The following is a 14,977-nucleotide window of genomic DNA, read 5'->3' on the forward strand; positions in this document are numbered from 1 at the left end:
AGATTGCATGAGTCAACTCCTTATCACAATTCCCTCTCCAGGTAGGTGGTAGGTAGGTAGGTAGATATGTTACAGAATGAGATAGAGATAGAGATACAGATACAAATACAGACAGAGATGTAGCTCCAGACACACATCCTATCGGTTCTGCTTCTCTGGAAAACCTTGACTAATAAAATGCATTACCGAAGTGGCCTCCCACACCTCAGGGAGGTGACCCCTTTTCAGGGCAGGCGGCTAAGGCGGACATAGGTCCTGTCACCTGCCGTGGCCATGTGGCTAAGACAGGGAAGAAGCAGGACCCAACCCCAGGCCTGTCTGATTCCAAAACTACTTTCAAGCATGCTGCTGCCGAGTCCCCTGCTCCAGGGTGTCACACAGACGCACGTGGACAGAAGCCGTGTGGCAGAGACAGCAGACATGTTGGCAAGGGGCTCAAAGGAGTGGAAACTTGGGGCATCTCAGAACTGACTTTAAGAAAATGCAAACAGAGAAAAGCCATGATGCTTTAGCCAAGACACCAAGGAGTCTCCTGACAGACCAGCCTGGGGAGAGTAAAGGCGCCTGTGGAGGCCCCTCCCAACTGGAAACTCTGCAGTTCTCAGAGCAGTTCCCAGCACCCGTGGGCCCGTCGGAAATGCAGATTCTGGGATCAGGTGCCCTGGGCTGGTCCGTGTCTCCGGTTAACACCCCCTCAGGGTAACTTAGGTTCAGTCCAGTGTGGGAGCCATTTCTATGAAATGTGTTCCTAGGCCTCCAAAAACTTCTTCCATTAACGGTCATTTTATAGAAAAGGATTAGAGAGCATAACAGCCCATTCACTGGCTCCTTCTAGTAGTTTGGGAATCAGAGGCCTAAGGCTTGCTCTCGCCTGAGGCAGTCGACTCCAGGACCACAGCCCAGCTCCTCCCTGGGGCCTGGGGACACTTGATGGTGTGTCCTCTGGCCTTGACTGCCCCTCCCCCAGCACACCCAGCTCAACAGGCACCAGGGGTGCCTGTCCTCAGTTGCCTTGGCCCCGCATAAGCCCCAGCCCTGGTTTCCAGGAGGACCATTCCAATGAGGGGTCAGGGTGGGGTGGGGGGACAATTCCAGAGGTGAGGAGGGCAGGTGCTCACGGTGCAGGGCTGAGGCTGGTGCTGAGCGCGTGCCCCCCCACAGCGACCTGAGCACACAGAGCCCCCCACATCCCCATCAGCCCAGCAGTTACCAGGGTCAGGGCCATGCCCTCTAGGTAACAACCAGTAGGGTATTCAGAAGCTGGCTCAGCCATGTCCGTCCCAGAGAGAAGGGCAGCTTGTTGTCCTATGTGTACTGTGCCTGCTGTACCTGGACAGTCCCTCTGGCCAGTGTGGGTGCACAGTCCACTGCCCAGGCTCCTAGGCCTCTGCCTGAACGCACGCATGCACGCGCACACACACACACACACACACACACACACACACACACGGCACACCCGTGCACGCACTCTGCCTGCTCCCCTCTGCTTCTTGGTTTTGTTTCCTCTGTGTCACAGCAGCAACTCTCACAGCCCAAGACGGGGGTGTCCAGCTCTCTTCTGTGACACTGACGTCGCTGATAATGGCTTCCATTACTAATGGCCTCCCGGTCACACTCTTGAAAAGATCCATTATTGCTTTAATCAAGATAGCTACATTTTAGATCATTAGACAGCTGGCCGCGGGCGGTGAGCTGCGGCTGGAAAGACTAGATTAGACAACAGAGCAATAAAAGGGGGAGGGGAAACCCTCAGCTTCAAGCCAGTTAATGTCTGTCTGAGATGGTGTACAAATCCTCTAGTAACATTTGTGGAAAACCTTTGCCATAAGGTGAAAACAGAAGGATTCTAACCTGGGAGCAAAAATAAATGGCTCCAATCCGACATGAACCGGGAAAGCTCTAGCAACATCTCGCGGTCGGGACTTGTCTGCGCAGCCCAGGCTTCCACACCCCGGGAGGCCCAGAAGCTGTGGCTCCACACACTCACAGGCCTTACGAGAATGTTCCAGAAGACCGTTCCCAAGAACAAACGCAAACGTCTGAGATGGAGCGAGGCCCACGGCAGCATCGCAAACACCCACAGGCAGACACACACGCACCACAGTGTGGGCGGCTCTTAGCAGTGACATAAGGGGAAGACAGAGTCTGAAGCTGTGCAGAGCACGACCCCTCTTCTTGTAAAGACTTAAAACAATAGACATTGTACCGTTTGGAAACACCTGTCTGTCTCACAGCTCGACACATGACACGGCCCCGGGCCTGGGATGGCAGTGAACTCTTGGGGGAGGGCCATGTGACTGGACATCAGTGCACCCACAGGCGTCATGAAGACAAAGAATCAGGTGGGCCACTCCCAGACGGGCCAGTGGCAGCTGAGCCAGTATCAGGACCAATGCACTTGTGCACCAAGAACAAGACGAAGAGAGCCCTGCTGAGGACGTCTGAGGGGCAGGGGCAGGGGCCGCAAGTGACCGCACAGGCCAGCAGTGACCCGTCAGGCCAGCTGACTGTGGAATGCACACGTAGTGTGACCACTGTGGCTCCACGCAGTGGGACGCTGCCCGGCCTGCCACCTGCCATCGGACGAGCATGTGTCTGACCTCATTTCCACTTGGGGCTGGAGCCCAGGCTGATGAAGCCGCCTGACAGGCCCGGCTGCCCTGGGGCAGGGCCCGTTCGGTGCCCCCACCTTGATGGGCACCCCTCCCACTCCCGAGATGGACAGGTGGCACCTGAGGAGGGCTGTCCCCTGAGCTCAGCCGCGTCCGGGACAAGGAGCCCCAAAGAGCGAGCTGTTCACACTTGGGAGAAGCTTCCATCGGGAAGCATAGACATCTCACCTTTTGTTCCCCTTTATACACAACTTAAGAAAATGTCACCAGGGTATGATGCAGGATATTACAGGTATTTTTAAGGTCCAAGCTCCTATTCCGTGCACGCACAATGCTCATTAACTGTGAGAGCAGCATATCCCTGGATTTCAGAGGTCAGAGCACAGCCACTCTTTCTGGCTGCCTGGGCTGCAGCCCCACATGAGCAATTGCGACCGGGTCTGGGAGGCGCAGGGCTGCTATCTGCATTCAGTGCCTGTCGCACCAGGACCTGTAAATCTGGTATGATGACAGTTAATCTCCCACATCTCGAGCTTCCAGCCCCCGCCAGAGCCGGGCAGGCTGGGTCCCTAGGGACGCAGCCCTTCCCCCAGGATCCAGTGGGGACCAGGTAAGCTGGAGGATGCCAGCTAGCTGCAGCGCTGACCCCTGCTGTGCAATGTTTGGTGACGTGGGCCCAGGAGGACAGTCCAGGCTGACCACAGAACGGGCCGTGGTCCAGCCAAGCAGAAGGGATTTTAATGAAACTGAGGAGTTCTTTACAATGGGGACGCGACAAGGAATGGATAAGCACACGGGCAAAAATGAACTCAAAATGGGTCATGAATATAACTGTAAGGTGTAAGGCCATACGATTCTAGAAGGAAACACGGGAGAAAATATCCATGACTTTGAATCAGGCAGTTTTCTTAGGTCCAACACCAAATGCACAAGCCATTTTAAAAAGTTAATAAATGCGACTTCATCAAAATTAAGAACTTCTGTCCAAAAGATACTCTTAAAAGAACAAAAAGAAAAGAGAGACTTGGGGGAAAGACTGTTGAATTATATATCTGATCAAAGCATGTGTCTGAATATATAAAGAAATCTGAAAACTCAATAGTAAGAAAGCAAACAATCTAATTCAAAAATGAGCAAATGATTTGAACGGACACTTCACCCATGAAGATATATGGGTGGAAAGCCAACACATAAAACAATGCCGACATAATTAGTCATTAGAGAAACGCAAATTAGAGCCAAAGCAACACACTACCACACCCTACTCGAATGGACAGAAAAAGACTGACCTACATCGCCACCTATAGACTAGGAACCCCGCTCACCTGCACCAGAGCCTTACCTCATGCCACACCCCTTCCCTGCCCTGGGACCAAGCACTGGCGTCCCCAGGGAGCCATCTGCACACTACACTGCGTCCTAGCCCCGGGGAAGCCCCGCTGAGCCGGCCTGAAGTGGGGGTTGGGGAGAGGGATGGCGCCACAGGTAACGCAGGAGACTTTCTGTTTTTGAAGTTTCTGGGGGCAGCAAGATGGGGGGGGGGGCAGGCAGGCTAAGAGTCAGTGGAGGCTGGAGCCAAGGTTGGCAGAAACAGCGAGTGCCTCTGAAAAGCTCTTCACTCCCGAGCGGAGACGAGGCTGCCCTTGGAGCTCAGGGATGGTCGCCGGCACGTTCCAGGCGCCCTAGCTGGCTTCGGGGGAGTCCTGGGACTGGGCTGAGCAGGCCCACAGCGGGGTCAGTATGTGGAGGCAGTGAGGGACCCACACGATGCCCTCGGAGGCATACTGGGTCCAGAGGTGGTGATGGGCAGTGAGGCTTCCCACCCACCCCGCCTGCCTGTAGAGACGCTCGGGGGCTCAGGCGTGCAAACTGACCCACATTTGACCGGGGCCACAAGGACTGAGCAGAATCAGCAAGGTGGGATGGAGCAGGCCAGAGGGAGGTCAGCGCCCAAGAGGCCCACACAGGGTAGGAGGAAAAAGCCGGCCCTTGGACGGATGGCAGCGTCTTACCTGCTCACCACCTGGGCGTCAGGCTCCCTTCTTCATCTGCAGGTGCATTGCCACCCATCATCTCGGCACGGCCCCTCGAGCACAAAGGGCGGAGTGCTGACAGGGCAGCTTTGGCCGTGCCCGGCTCCCTGCTGCCCGTGGGCCTCCGGGCTGGGTGGCACGCACACCCAGGGCCTCTCTAGTGCTGCTGGAGGCGGCCTGTACCCTTCCAGGGGGCCGTCCCTGTCTCGTCCCATCTCCCGTCACCACGCTGCTCAGTCCTCCCTTTGGTCAGTCCTGCCCGGCTCCCGGGCCGAGGCTCAAGGCATGACTTCAGCCTTTGTGTCTCGGGCCGGGTAAGGAGGCAGCGGTTGATGGCATAGCGCAGTGTGGCAGCCACGCTCCCATCTGCACCCACGGAGTGACACGTCACACACAAGGGAGGTTGTCGTGATGTGTCCAGCGGTAAGAGCTTGGACCCTGCAAGTGAGTCGTGCATAACCATAGCCACCTGAGGCATCTCAGGAAGCCATCCTCACATGTCCCCATGAGCTGTTCTGGTCTCCCTGAATGCAGGTCACCATGCAGCCGCAGCCCGCATCCTGTCATTTTGTGGGGTTCCTGCATTTTCTCAGACTCTTCCTCAGACACCCCAGAGCCAGGAGGGGTGAGTGTGCAGGGCTCGGGGATGCACCCCTGCCCAGACTTGCTCTCTGCACCTGTACAGCAAGGGACTCACACAGCCCTGGAACTGGATCAGGAGGCTGTGTCCCGCGGTGGGACCCCAGGGTCCAGCAGCCACGACCAGGCCTCTTCCAGACGCGCCCGTCTGGGAAACCAGCTCTAATCCTGGCCCGTCAGAGTGGCCAGTGGCCGGCTCAGAGGAGTATGAGACCCCTCCCCCTCTTCCTTGCTGGGAGGGCTCAGTAGACACCACCCCCTCTGGGGTCTTCAGGGATGATGCCAGGCGTCTGGTTTTGTCACCCAGGTACCCGCTGCTGTCTGGTCCAGCTGGAGGAACAGGGTCCGTCTCCTCTGGGGGCTGGAAGAACAGATCAGAACACATGGGGGGACAGTTCAGTGAGAGGGGAGGGGCTGCAGGCATGAGGGCACAGGAAAGGACTGCTGCTTCCGTGGGGGGGCCCCCTCTCAGGGCACCCAATGAAGAACGGGAACCTGCCGAGGCCACACCCACTTGTCCTCTCCTGTTGTTTGGGAAAGAAGCGGTGGTCAAGCGTTCATGTGCGGCCTTGGTCTGAAAGCTGCGGGAATGCACCACGGCTCAGCCTGGTGGTATCACATCGTGAACGGGCCCAGTGTCAGGGCCACATCTCAACACAACCCAAGCTTGTACTCAACCCATCAGAAAAGGACAACAGGACACGCTGACCGCGCTTCGCCAGCACTGGTTCCCGCCGTGATGCCCCAGCAGGAAAACCAGAGCCGGAAACAGAAGGCGTTTGGGGCTTGAACTCCTGTCCCACGGGGGTGCCCTATGGGATGGTGCTTTGCTCTCCTTCCTACTCGGGCAAGGCAAGCGCCCCTCATGCCCCCGATGATGGCAGAGCCCTCCGATCCTGACCCTGGCGTGGGGCTGAGGGTCCTGAGGGCTCTGGTGGCCTTGTCACAGCCTTGGGAGCCCTGGCTGTGGCTTCCTGCAGCCCCTCCTGCTTACTGACGGGGGCAGGAGCCCTGCTGCTCTCCCAGGAGATGAGTGGGACTCTCGCCCGAAAATTGCCGCCGATGAGATAGATACTCACCACGTCGGGGTGCCCAGGCGAGCTATGACCACAGAATGAAAGCTAAGGAGAAAAATAAGAACAAAAATAGAAACTGAAAAGGAAAGGGGCGGGTGGAGAGATGGAGGGAAAGAAAGAGAAAAAAGAGTTTGTAGTGCTTCTGGCAAGAAACATGTGACCACAGACAGAACAAGACGGAGCGGCCAGCAGGGGGACAGCGGCCGATCCTGGAGTGCTCATGTCCGGTGGGTCAGGACCGTGTGACAGGGGCTGTGGGGACACCCTGGGTCTGAAGTGATGGTGCTGCCACCACCTAGACATACATTGGGGAAGCTCGCGCCATCAAGAGGCAGGGCTGTGGTCGACAGTCGGGAGGCCACGTGTTTGGTGCGTTTCTGGCACAAGCCTCTGCTGGTCGCCTCGCCTCTCAGGGGCTCAGCTTCGTCCTCTGGGGCGGGACTGGCCACCTGGACCTGTCACCAGAGCACTCATTGGCTAATAATAATGATGCAAGTCCTGTGAGAGCCAGGCACTCACTGGCATTTCTGACGCTTGGTCTTAGTTCCATCACAGGTGACAGAGTACAAGCCACATCCCTGGGCAGTAAAGTGCCCAGAAAAGGGGCAGGTTTTGTCACTGACGGGAAGGGAGGGGCAGGCAGGGCAGGGGAGCACTGTCATCGGGCGGGGACCCTCTCTCGGAGCGCAGAGCTCTTCTGGCTCTTCTTCAGCTACGTCAAGGACGTGCAGCTCATGGGGGTCGAGGGTGGGGGAGGTTCCCGTGCAAACACCAGCCTCCTGCTCTCTCTGGAGGGGACAAGCCAGAGAGGAGGTCCACCGGGCCACTTCACTCAGTGCTCGGTGAGGAGGACTGAGATCGCCCCCATCAGTCCCCCCCACTGGCAGGACCAATCCCAAGAACTGACCAAACAGTCTGACCACCAGAGATCACAGAAACATCCCTAAACCAGAGGAAGAACCGCTCTGAAACGAAGTAGAACCCCACAGAAGAGCCAGGCTCTCTCCCACATGCTCTAAGCGCCTGGCTTTGGGGAGCAGCAAGGCAGACTGTACCCCTGAGTGGACACAGCACCCCTGACCCCACGCCTCACAGGCCAGGGGTCCAGGAAAACAGCCGCACCATCTGCCCCAGGCCCCCAGCACGTGGCCCCAAACTAACTGCACACCAGCACTTGAGGTTCCTGAACCTGGAAGCAATCGCAGTAGGGACCAGAAATAAGGACTTGTCCTAGACAGAGGGCCTGATTTTAGGTGGGAAATCCAGTCTTTCAGGAACTTGATTCTTAGACCAACATGCTTGGTGAACTTGGAAAAGTCAAATGCTTTAGCATGGCCATCACCAGTACGAGGAGCCTGGGCAGCTGGTCCCACACCCACTGCTACTGCTGGGACCCTGAGGTCGTGAGAGACGTGGACCCCGGAGGTCACATGGCTAGATCATGGCAGCGGGGTCCTAGACCCCAGGCTCCTGGCTCCTGGTCCAGAGAGCTATGGCCCTGAAACCTTTCTGTGCAGGTGTGCCCCGAACCTCGGACCAGTGCTAAATGCCACCCCGTCTGAGTCTTCCCTCTGTATGACGCCCAGGGACAAAGCAAGCCCCAAAACTGACACTTCTTTTACCTTTTCCTCCAGTTCCTTTATTTGTCTCTTCTGAGCTTCTATTCTTTCTTCTAACTCTTTAATTCTCTGCAATGTTACAAGGAGGAAAATCTTCAATAATCAGAGTACTTGGGAAACCAACAGGGAAAAAGCCTTTCAAGATTTCACTCATGTAGGATGGCTCAGTGGCTCACTTGGTTGGAGCATCGAGGCCCTAACGGCGGCGAGGTCACGGGTTCGATCCCCACATGAGCCAGTGAGGTGCGCCCTCTACAGCTAAGATTGTGAACAACAGCTCTCCCTGGAGCTGGGCTGCGGTGTGCTGCCATCAGCAGCTGGCAGCCTGCAAGAGCTGCAATGAGCTGCTGTGAATGGCTGACCAACGACTGCCTGCCGACCGACTGCCTCACTGGGGGAGCGCAAGGCTCATACCAGCATGGGCCAGGGAGCTGCGCCCTACACAACTAGACTGAGAAACAATGGCTTGAACCAGAGTGGGGGAAGGAGGCGGAAGAAAGGGGGGGAAAAAGAAAGATTTCACCCATGTACTGGGGGCACAAGTCAGGCAGGGCAGCTGCCACTGGACACCACCAGCCAGACGGCTGCTCATCTGTGCTGGGAGGGTCCAGAGCCTGGTCTGTCCTCTCTGTGACATCCAGTGACATCCAGGAGGAGTGTGTCTGCTCACCTGGACCCCTCTCAGACACAGACTTTCGCCTTTCGACGGCCTCCTCCCTGCCCCTGCTTCCCACCTCCTGCAACTTCAGATCCTAAACCATGAGCTAGAAGCCCAAGGGAAGGAAGTGAGTCGCGCCCTTCCCAAGCGCCCTTACAGCAGAGTGAAGAGCAGCCAAAGGGTCACAAAGTCCTTGCCAGGGTGATGTCTTGTTTTGAAGCCCGGGCCTTTACTCTGGGCTATGACGCCAAATATACACTTAGATGCAGATCTGTGTCTGCGCTGGAGCGGGTGCTGACCACAGCCCGTGACGGGAGTGGGGGTCGCAAGTTGCAGTCCCCACACTGGTGCCCCTGGGGCTCAGTCCCTGCCCTGGCAGCTGCCCCCAGACATTCAAAGTAAACCTTGGCTTACTAGTTTCTCCGACTTTGCAAGTTAAGCCTTTTGCATTTGGGGAGTTCTGAACAGGAACACATCCATGTTCCTTCCAGGCTACGCGGGACGCACAGGGGAGTGGAGGCAAGTCCCCCACACCTGGCTGTCCAGTCTGCCAGGGTCCCTCACCTTCCGTTAGAAACAGACTGAGAAGACCAGGGGCTGCTCCCAGCCCATGAGCTACGCTCCCCAGATGCACCTTCTCCACACCCTTACCACTGAGGGAGGAGTCATGGGAGAAACCTGGCAGTCAGGGTTCCAGAGGCCTGGACAGTGTGGCCCAGGAGGCTGGTCTGGAGGGGCAGGCAGTCCTGCAGGGGGGCCCACCATGGGCATCGCCATGGGAGGGTGTGGTCACTGGGAGTGTGGTCATTAGAGGCGTGGCCATGGGAAAGTGTAGTAATTGGAGGTGTGGCCATGGGAGGGTCTGGCCACTGGGGCGTGGCCATCAGGGGCACGGGTAACAGAGGGTGTGGTCACTGGGATGTGGTCATGGGTGTGGTCGTGTGAGGGTGTGGTCATTGGGGTGTAGCCAGTTGGGGCGTGCTCATGGGGTTTGGTCATTGGGTGTGGCTATTGAAGGGCACAGCCCTGGGATACCTGGCCTCACAGACCCTGCATGGTTTCTAGGCATCAGGTTCTGCCCCGCCCCGGCCCGGCCTCGCCCCGGCCCCGCCCCGCCCCGCCCGCCCGCGGCCCCGCCCCCGGCCAGGCCCCGCCCCGGCCCCGCCCTGACCCGACCCCGCCCCACCCCCAGGCCCCGCCCCGGCCCCGCCCCACCCCCAGGCCCCGCCCCGGGCCCGCCCCCGCCCCGCCCCGCCCGGCCCCGCCCCCCACACCTGCTGCGCCAGCTGCAGCAGCTCCATGCGCTCCCTCAGGATCTGGGCGTCCCGCTCTCGCAGCTCGCTCATGACCTGGCGCTTCCACTGCTCCACGGCCACCTTGAGCTTCTCACGCTCCTCCTCCGACAGTATCTCGGCCACTTTGGCTCCGGCCTCCTGCTGCAGGGCGTCGTACAGCATGGCCTCCAACTCCAGGATGTGCTGGCGGGAGGGGAGAGGTTAGTCCTCGCCCAGCGGGGGCCGGGGCACCTGTCCTTCAGCGGTGCAGCTCCTGGCCACTCCACAGGGGGCAGTTTTCTCCTGGGCCAGCTCAAATGGTGTCCTACAGAATGGACACAGAGTCCAGGAGTAATGCCCAGAGCGTTCCCTCCTGCACGATTTTTAACGTGCAACAAAACGTCAGTGACAGAATTCTCCTATCACTGTAGCTTTTGGGGAAGCATGGCTGGCAGATACGTGAGACCAGAGAGGGATGACAGCCCCTAAGGGCAGGTGGGGTGGGCAGGCGTCCCCTGAGAAAGGGACAGCTGACGAAGGTTCTCCCTTTGCTCACAACCTTCATCAGATCTGGGTTTGTGAGTCCCAGGAAGGAGGTGGGCAGTCTGTGTGAAGTAAGGACAGACGGGGTGAGTCCTTGACTGCCCAGCCTGTCTCCAGGAGGCCGGGCTTCTGTGTGATCAGTGCTGCCTGTGGTGGGGTGAATCATGACCCCAAAAAGATTCATTCAAGTCCCACCCCATCCTGAGGGCCACCGAGTGCCACCCCAGGACTGAGGCACAGACATGGGGGGCACCCTGCCCTGAAGAGTCACAGCACCCTTGAGGAGGCAGGACTGGGCCCCGAGGTCGCCCAGGTTCACCAGCTCACCTCGATGGCGGAGGCAACACTCTGGAGCCCTGGCCAGCTCTGCCCAGGCCTCAGCTGGTGGGCGGCTTCCCCACAGACCGGGCAGAGGGGCGACTGTGAGGGGCCACTGTAGTCACCATGGGTCTCAGGGACCAGGCCTGGAGCGCCCCAGACCCCCTCACGAGAAGAACAGGACAAGTGGCAGCCAGGCCCCACCTGGGGCCCCAGGTCAGGGCTGATGCATGGGGGGAGGACTGAGCTATGAACTGAGTGGGACGAGGGTGGGGACACGGTGACAAGGAAAGAGCTGAACGGGGCGTGCAGCTCACCCCTCTGCTGCCTTCCAGACACCCGATCATGACCGAGACCCAAACTGCGCTGAATCCATACAAAGAGATTCCTGCTACGACTCAGTGGCCAAATGCACACCTGCTACCAATTCCTAAGGATTTTACAATCTGATCCGGAGCATTTTAGGGCTTTCTTCTCTGCAAATTTTATTGATACAACCTTTGAAAAAACCAGATTCTCAAACTTCAGAAACCTATCTTGCCATTAAAACTGTAACATCTTCAGAAATGAGTGTTTCCTTTTCTTCAAGCAAAATTATTATGAAAACTCCTTTGGGCTTAGTAGACATTTTAGGAAATGAAGAAAAAACACACTTTTGGACTCCACTTCTATTGTCCTTAACAGCCACAAAATAGACTGTCCCCAGCGGTCACAACAAGCTCACTGTCCACATCAACTGCCCCTTCTTAGAGCAGAAGAGCTGAGTGTACTCAGAAGCTCCAGCTTCTAGAATAAGCACAGTGGAGTGTGGGGCTTAGTATTACCATCAAAGGGCTTCCCAGGAACCTGCCGGGGGATGTCGGTGACCCTCCCTCCATGGTCCTTTAGTCTCCTAACTGGGACAGGAACTAAAGTTTCTATTCACCGTAAGGGGCCGAGTCACTGGCCTTAGGCCCCCCAGCTGGTGGCAGGGCAAGTTCCAGACCCCACACCTGCTTTTAGCCAATCCTCAGGCCACCTCACCTGGCCTCTGGATAGTGTTTCCTGAACTAGCACCTGACACACTCTGACTTTAAGGATTGACAGTCTAGGGCAGGGGTGTCCAAACTTTTTTCAACATTTTTCACCAAGGGCCATATGCAGTAAAATACACAAACAGCCGAGCCACTCACTCGAGGTGAAGTATGTATTGCCTCACCTGGTTTATTTAAGTAAACTAAATATATTTTTGGAATTTGCTGTGGGCCAATTAACAATGGGCCCGCAGGCTGCAGTTTGGACACCCCTGGTCTAGGGGGAGACAAAGGCACACACAGCCCAGGACTGTCCTGCAAGGTGACATTAATTTACAGGAATAACTAATTGCCAGAAAGGAAGTGTGGGCAGGTTCCTCAGTGGGGAGACGCTGTTTCCCACAGGCAGGCGGATATGACGTCTTGGAGATGGGGGCGGGGGACAGAACAGGAACCTCCATATAATGACGTGACTTAAACATTCGACTGTGTTCAGTTGATTAGTGAGTGCATCATTGTTCAATGAATTCTATCTTACCAACTCATTTCAAAGGTGTGCCTGCATTCATGGGGTGAAGGGTTTGATGACGGCAGCAAGGCACCCTCGGAACTTGCCGAGCGACAGGGCTCCAGAGGGACAGATGTGTCCCCACACGGTCACACGGCGCCAAGGCTCTTCCCAGTCAGGGGTCTGAGGCCTGGCCCACACAGTCCCGAGACACACCATTGGACATAGGAACACCGTTCCCCTTTCTACCCCAAGGCCCCCCACCCAGGGTTGTGCCCCACATTTTTCTCACCTTGTGAGCCTGGTCCAGGGTCTGCTTCCGGTAGTCCAGCTCCTCGTCCAGGTAGCACTTCTGTTTACTGAACAGCTCCTGAAACACAAGAGGAGCCGTGTCTTGGCCTTGGGCGTCCGACCTGGTGACTCTGTGCTGCCGGCCTCGTGGCAAGACACCCACCGACCTTCTCGCTCTCCAGGTCAACCATCTTCCGCTGCAGGGCTGACTCCGTCTCTTCGATCTGCTGGAGCCACTGGACACAAACAGAAAGAGCAGGTGACGGTGACCCTCAAGTCGCCACACAGGCACCAGAACCATCCCACCTCCTGCGCTTCCTGGAGACAGCCTGGGAGCAGAGGGAGGCAGGTGGCCGGCTGTCTTCCCCACTCTTCCTCTGGGAGGGGAGAGTTCCCCTCACTGGGAGTCACAGGCTCGGCTGGCACCGCAAGCTCTGTGTGCCCAGCGCGAGGTGGGGTCCAGGCCCCAGCACACACCCTGCCTAGTCTCCTGGGAGTCTGTCCCCCACCCCCTCCCCTGTGGCAGCAGGAGCATATGCATCTATGAGCTCTGCCAGGAGATGAAGGACGGGGTCCTGTGCTCCCCCAGTCCGGGCCCCTGAACCCCTACGTGCTGGAACACCCCTTCCTATTGTAGGCCTAAAGGATGGCGTGCTGACAGCAGCCTAGTGTGTTCCAGTCAGCTTCCGGCTGTGGGGTGGGACCAGCAGTAGGCTGGTGACCCTGGGAGCAGGGAAGCTGGTGGCTGAGAAACACAGGTGGGCTGGGCAGCTCCCAGAGGAGGGTCCTGGCAGGTCAAATAGAACACTGATGGCTTTACAGACCCACCACACCTCCTGGCCTTTGGAGGGGAAACTGAGGCAGGGCTGGTATTGGGGCAAGGTCTGGCTAAATCTGTCATTTGGAAACATGCATGGTGGGTGCTGTTTGATCAGAGTGTGTGGCAGACCTCCCAAGGAGGATAGGATCAGCAGACCCCCCCCGTGACCCCTCCGCCCAGGAAGAGCATTTTCTCTGAGCTGAGCAGAAGGACACCTGCAGGGAGCCTGCCCCGCTCCCAGGAGCGCCCACACTGTCACTGTTACCTTTTCAGCTAAGGTCAGAACGGTCCTGGCTTGTATGACGACCACTTGCTCCTCATTGGTCAGGTTCTGCGGCCGAAAGCAGAATACACATGGAGTCAGCGTCCGGGCCTCCCCGGGCAGCTGGGACGAATGATGGGTGGCGGGTGGGGCTGCATGACAGGGGCATGATGGGGTTCAATGCCGGGTACACGGTGGGGCGGAATGCTGGGTGCTTAGGGGGCTGATGGGACAGGTGCAGGGTGGTGGGGCTGGGGCCACAGCTAAGGACGCTCTTACTAAGATGCCCCCCCAGGAGTCTGTGATGCCCTCTACTCTTGACCCTATTCACTCTGGGGCACACTGTCCCTTTTGTCCTCCCTCATCCTCTCACTGCTGGTAACCATGATGGTCTACGTTAGCCCACCAAGGCAGAATTGTGCTGGTGGGCAGCGTATCAACAGCCAGCCATGATATAGGCACCCCATTCTCTGTCCCTGCCCCCGTCTTTGTTAAAGTGAGCTTTCTGCATATGCAGGCCTGCATTGCACTTACAAATGTGGAGCGAAGGTAAAACATTCATAGCTGTGCAATGGTCCCCAAGCCTGATGTTTCTGCCTTATTTCTGCATGTCTTATTCCTGTCTCATCCCAAGGAGCCCAACTGGGTGGTCCCGCCAGGGCGGTGACTCTCAGACCCCACCTGCCACCTTTATCAGTGCCAGGGCGGGAGCTGGGCTGTCCCCACTGCTAGGCCCAACTTGTGGGACAGACAGGAAGGGGTAGGAAGGGCAGTGACTGACGGCTGTAGGCACAGAGGCAGGCTCTGTCCATGGGGCACGCTGCACCCCAGCTCGGGTGTGGTGCTGGGGTGGGGTCGGGTGTCCCCCATCCCTCCTGCCTCCAGGGAAACTGGCCAGGCTGCATGAGTGCCTGGTGTGCGTGTGCGTGTGTGTGTGTGTGTGTGTGTGTGTGAGAGAGAGAGAGAGAGAGAGAGAGAGAGAGAGAGAGAGAGAGAGAGAGAGATTGCATGTATTTATTTTCTTTCTTTCTCCTCCAACTGCATGAAGTGCACAATTTGATGAAGTGCTTCGCTCTTTCTTGAGAGCAGTGACCATGGTGGGGAGCCCGAGGTGCCTCAGGACAGCTGCAGCCCATGTGCTTGTTAGCACGCTTTGCTGGGGGGAAGTTCTGGGCCGTGCAGTGGGGCTGCCACCCAGTGCACTCAAGCCTCCCATTGGGTGGGTGGGCTCAACACGTGCAGGATGATGGCTGGAGGGAGGACGGAGGATGGATGGAAGGTAAATGGACAAAGGATGGAGGACGGAGGATG

At 57.5% G+C, this 14,977-nt stretch overlaps 1 protein-coding gene across 27 annotated transcripts in view; it reads right to left on the reverse strand.

Annotated features, from left to right (window-relative positions):
- JAKMIP3 (Janus kinase and microtubule interacting protein 3) overlaps positions 1–14,977 on the reverse strand; it is a 77,281-nt gene that overhangs the window by 4,577 nt on the left and 57,727 nt on the right. For 15 of the 27 annotated variants that reach the window (XR_016018835.1, XR_016018846.1, XR_016018844.1 and 12 more), the window contains 7 exons: positions 13,670–13,735; positions 12,752–12,820; positions 12,586–12,663; positions 9,912–10,115; positions 7,983–8,048; positions 6,364–6,405; positions 4,625–5,645 (listed from right to left, as the gene is read on the reverse strand). Coding sequence is in view for 12 of the 27 variants with exons in the window: in XM_074338785.2 (XP_074194886.2) it covers positions 6,386–6,436; positions 7,983–8,048; positions 9,912–10,115; positions 12,586–12,663; positions 12,752–12,820; positions 13,670–13,735 (534 nt within the window). In the remaining 15 variants the exon portion in view is untranslated. Of the gene's footprint in view, positions 1–4,624; positions 5,646–6,363; positions 6,437–7,982; positions 8,049–9,911; positions 10,116–12,585; positions 12,664–12,751; positions 12,821–13,669; positions 13,736–14,977 lie in introns of those variants that run through there. The other 12 variants (XM_074338785.2, XM_074338786.2, XM_019728293.3 and 9 more) reach the window with 1 other exon arrangement.

The sequence above is a fragment of the Rhinolophus sinicus genome, chromosome 15 (assembly GCF_057876585.1).
Source record: "Rhinolophus sinicus isolate RSI-liver-muscle chromosome 15, RSI-T2T, whole genome shotgun sequence".
NCBI classification, from domain to species: Eukaryota; Metazoa; Chordata; class Mammalia; order Chiroptera; family Rhinolophidae; genus Rhinolophus; species Rhinolophus sinicus.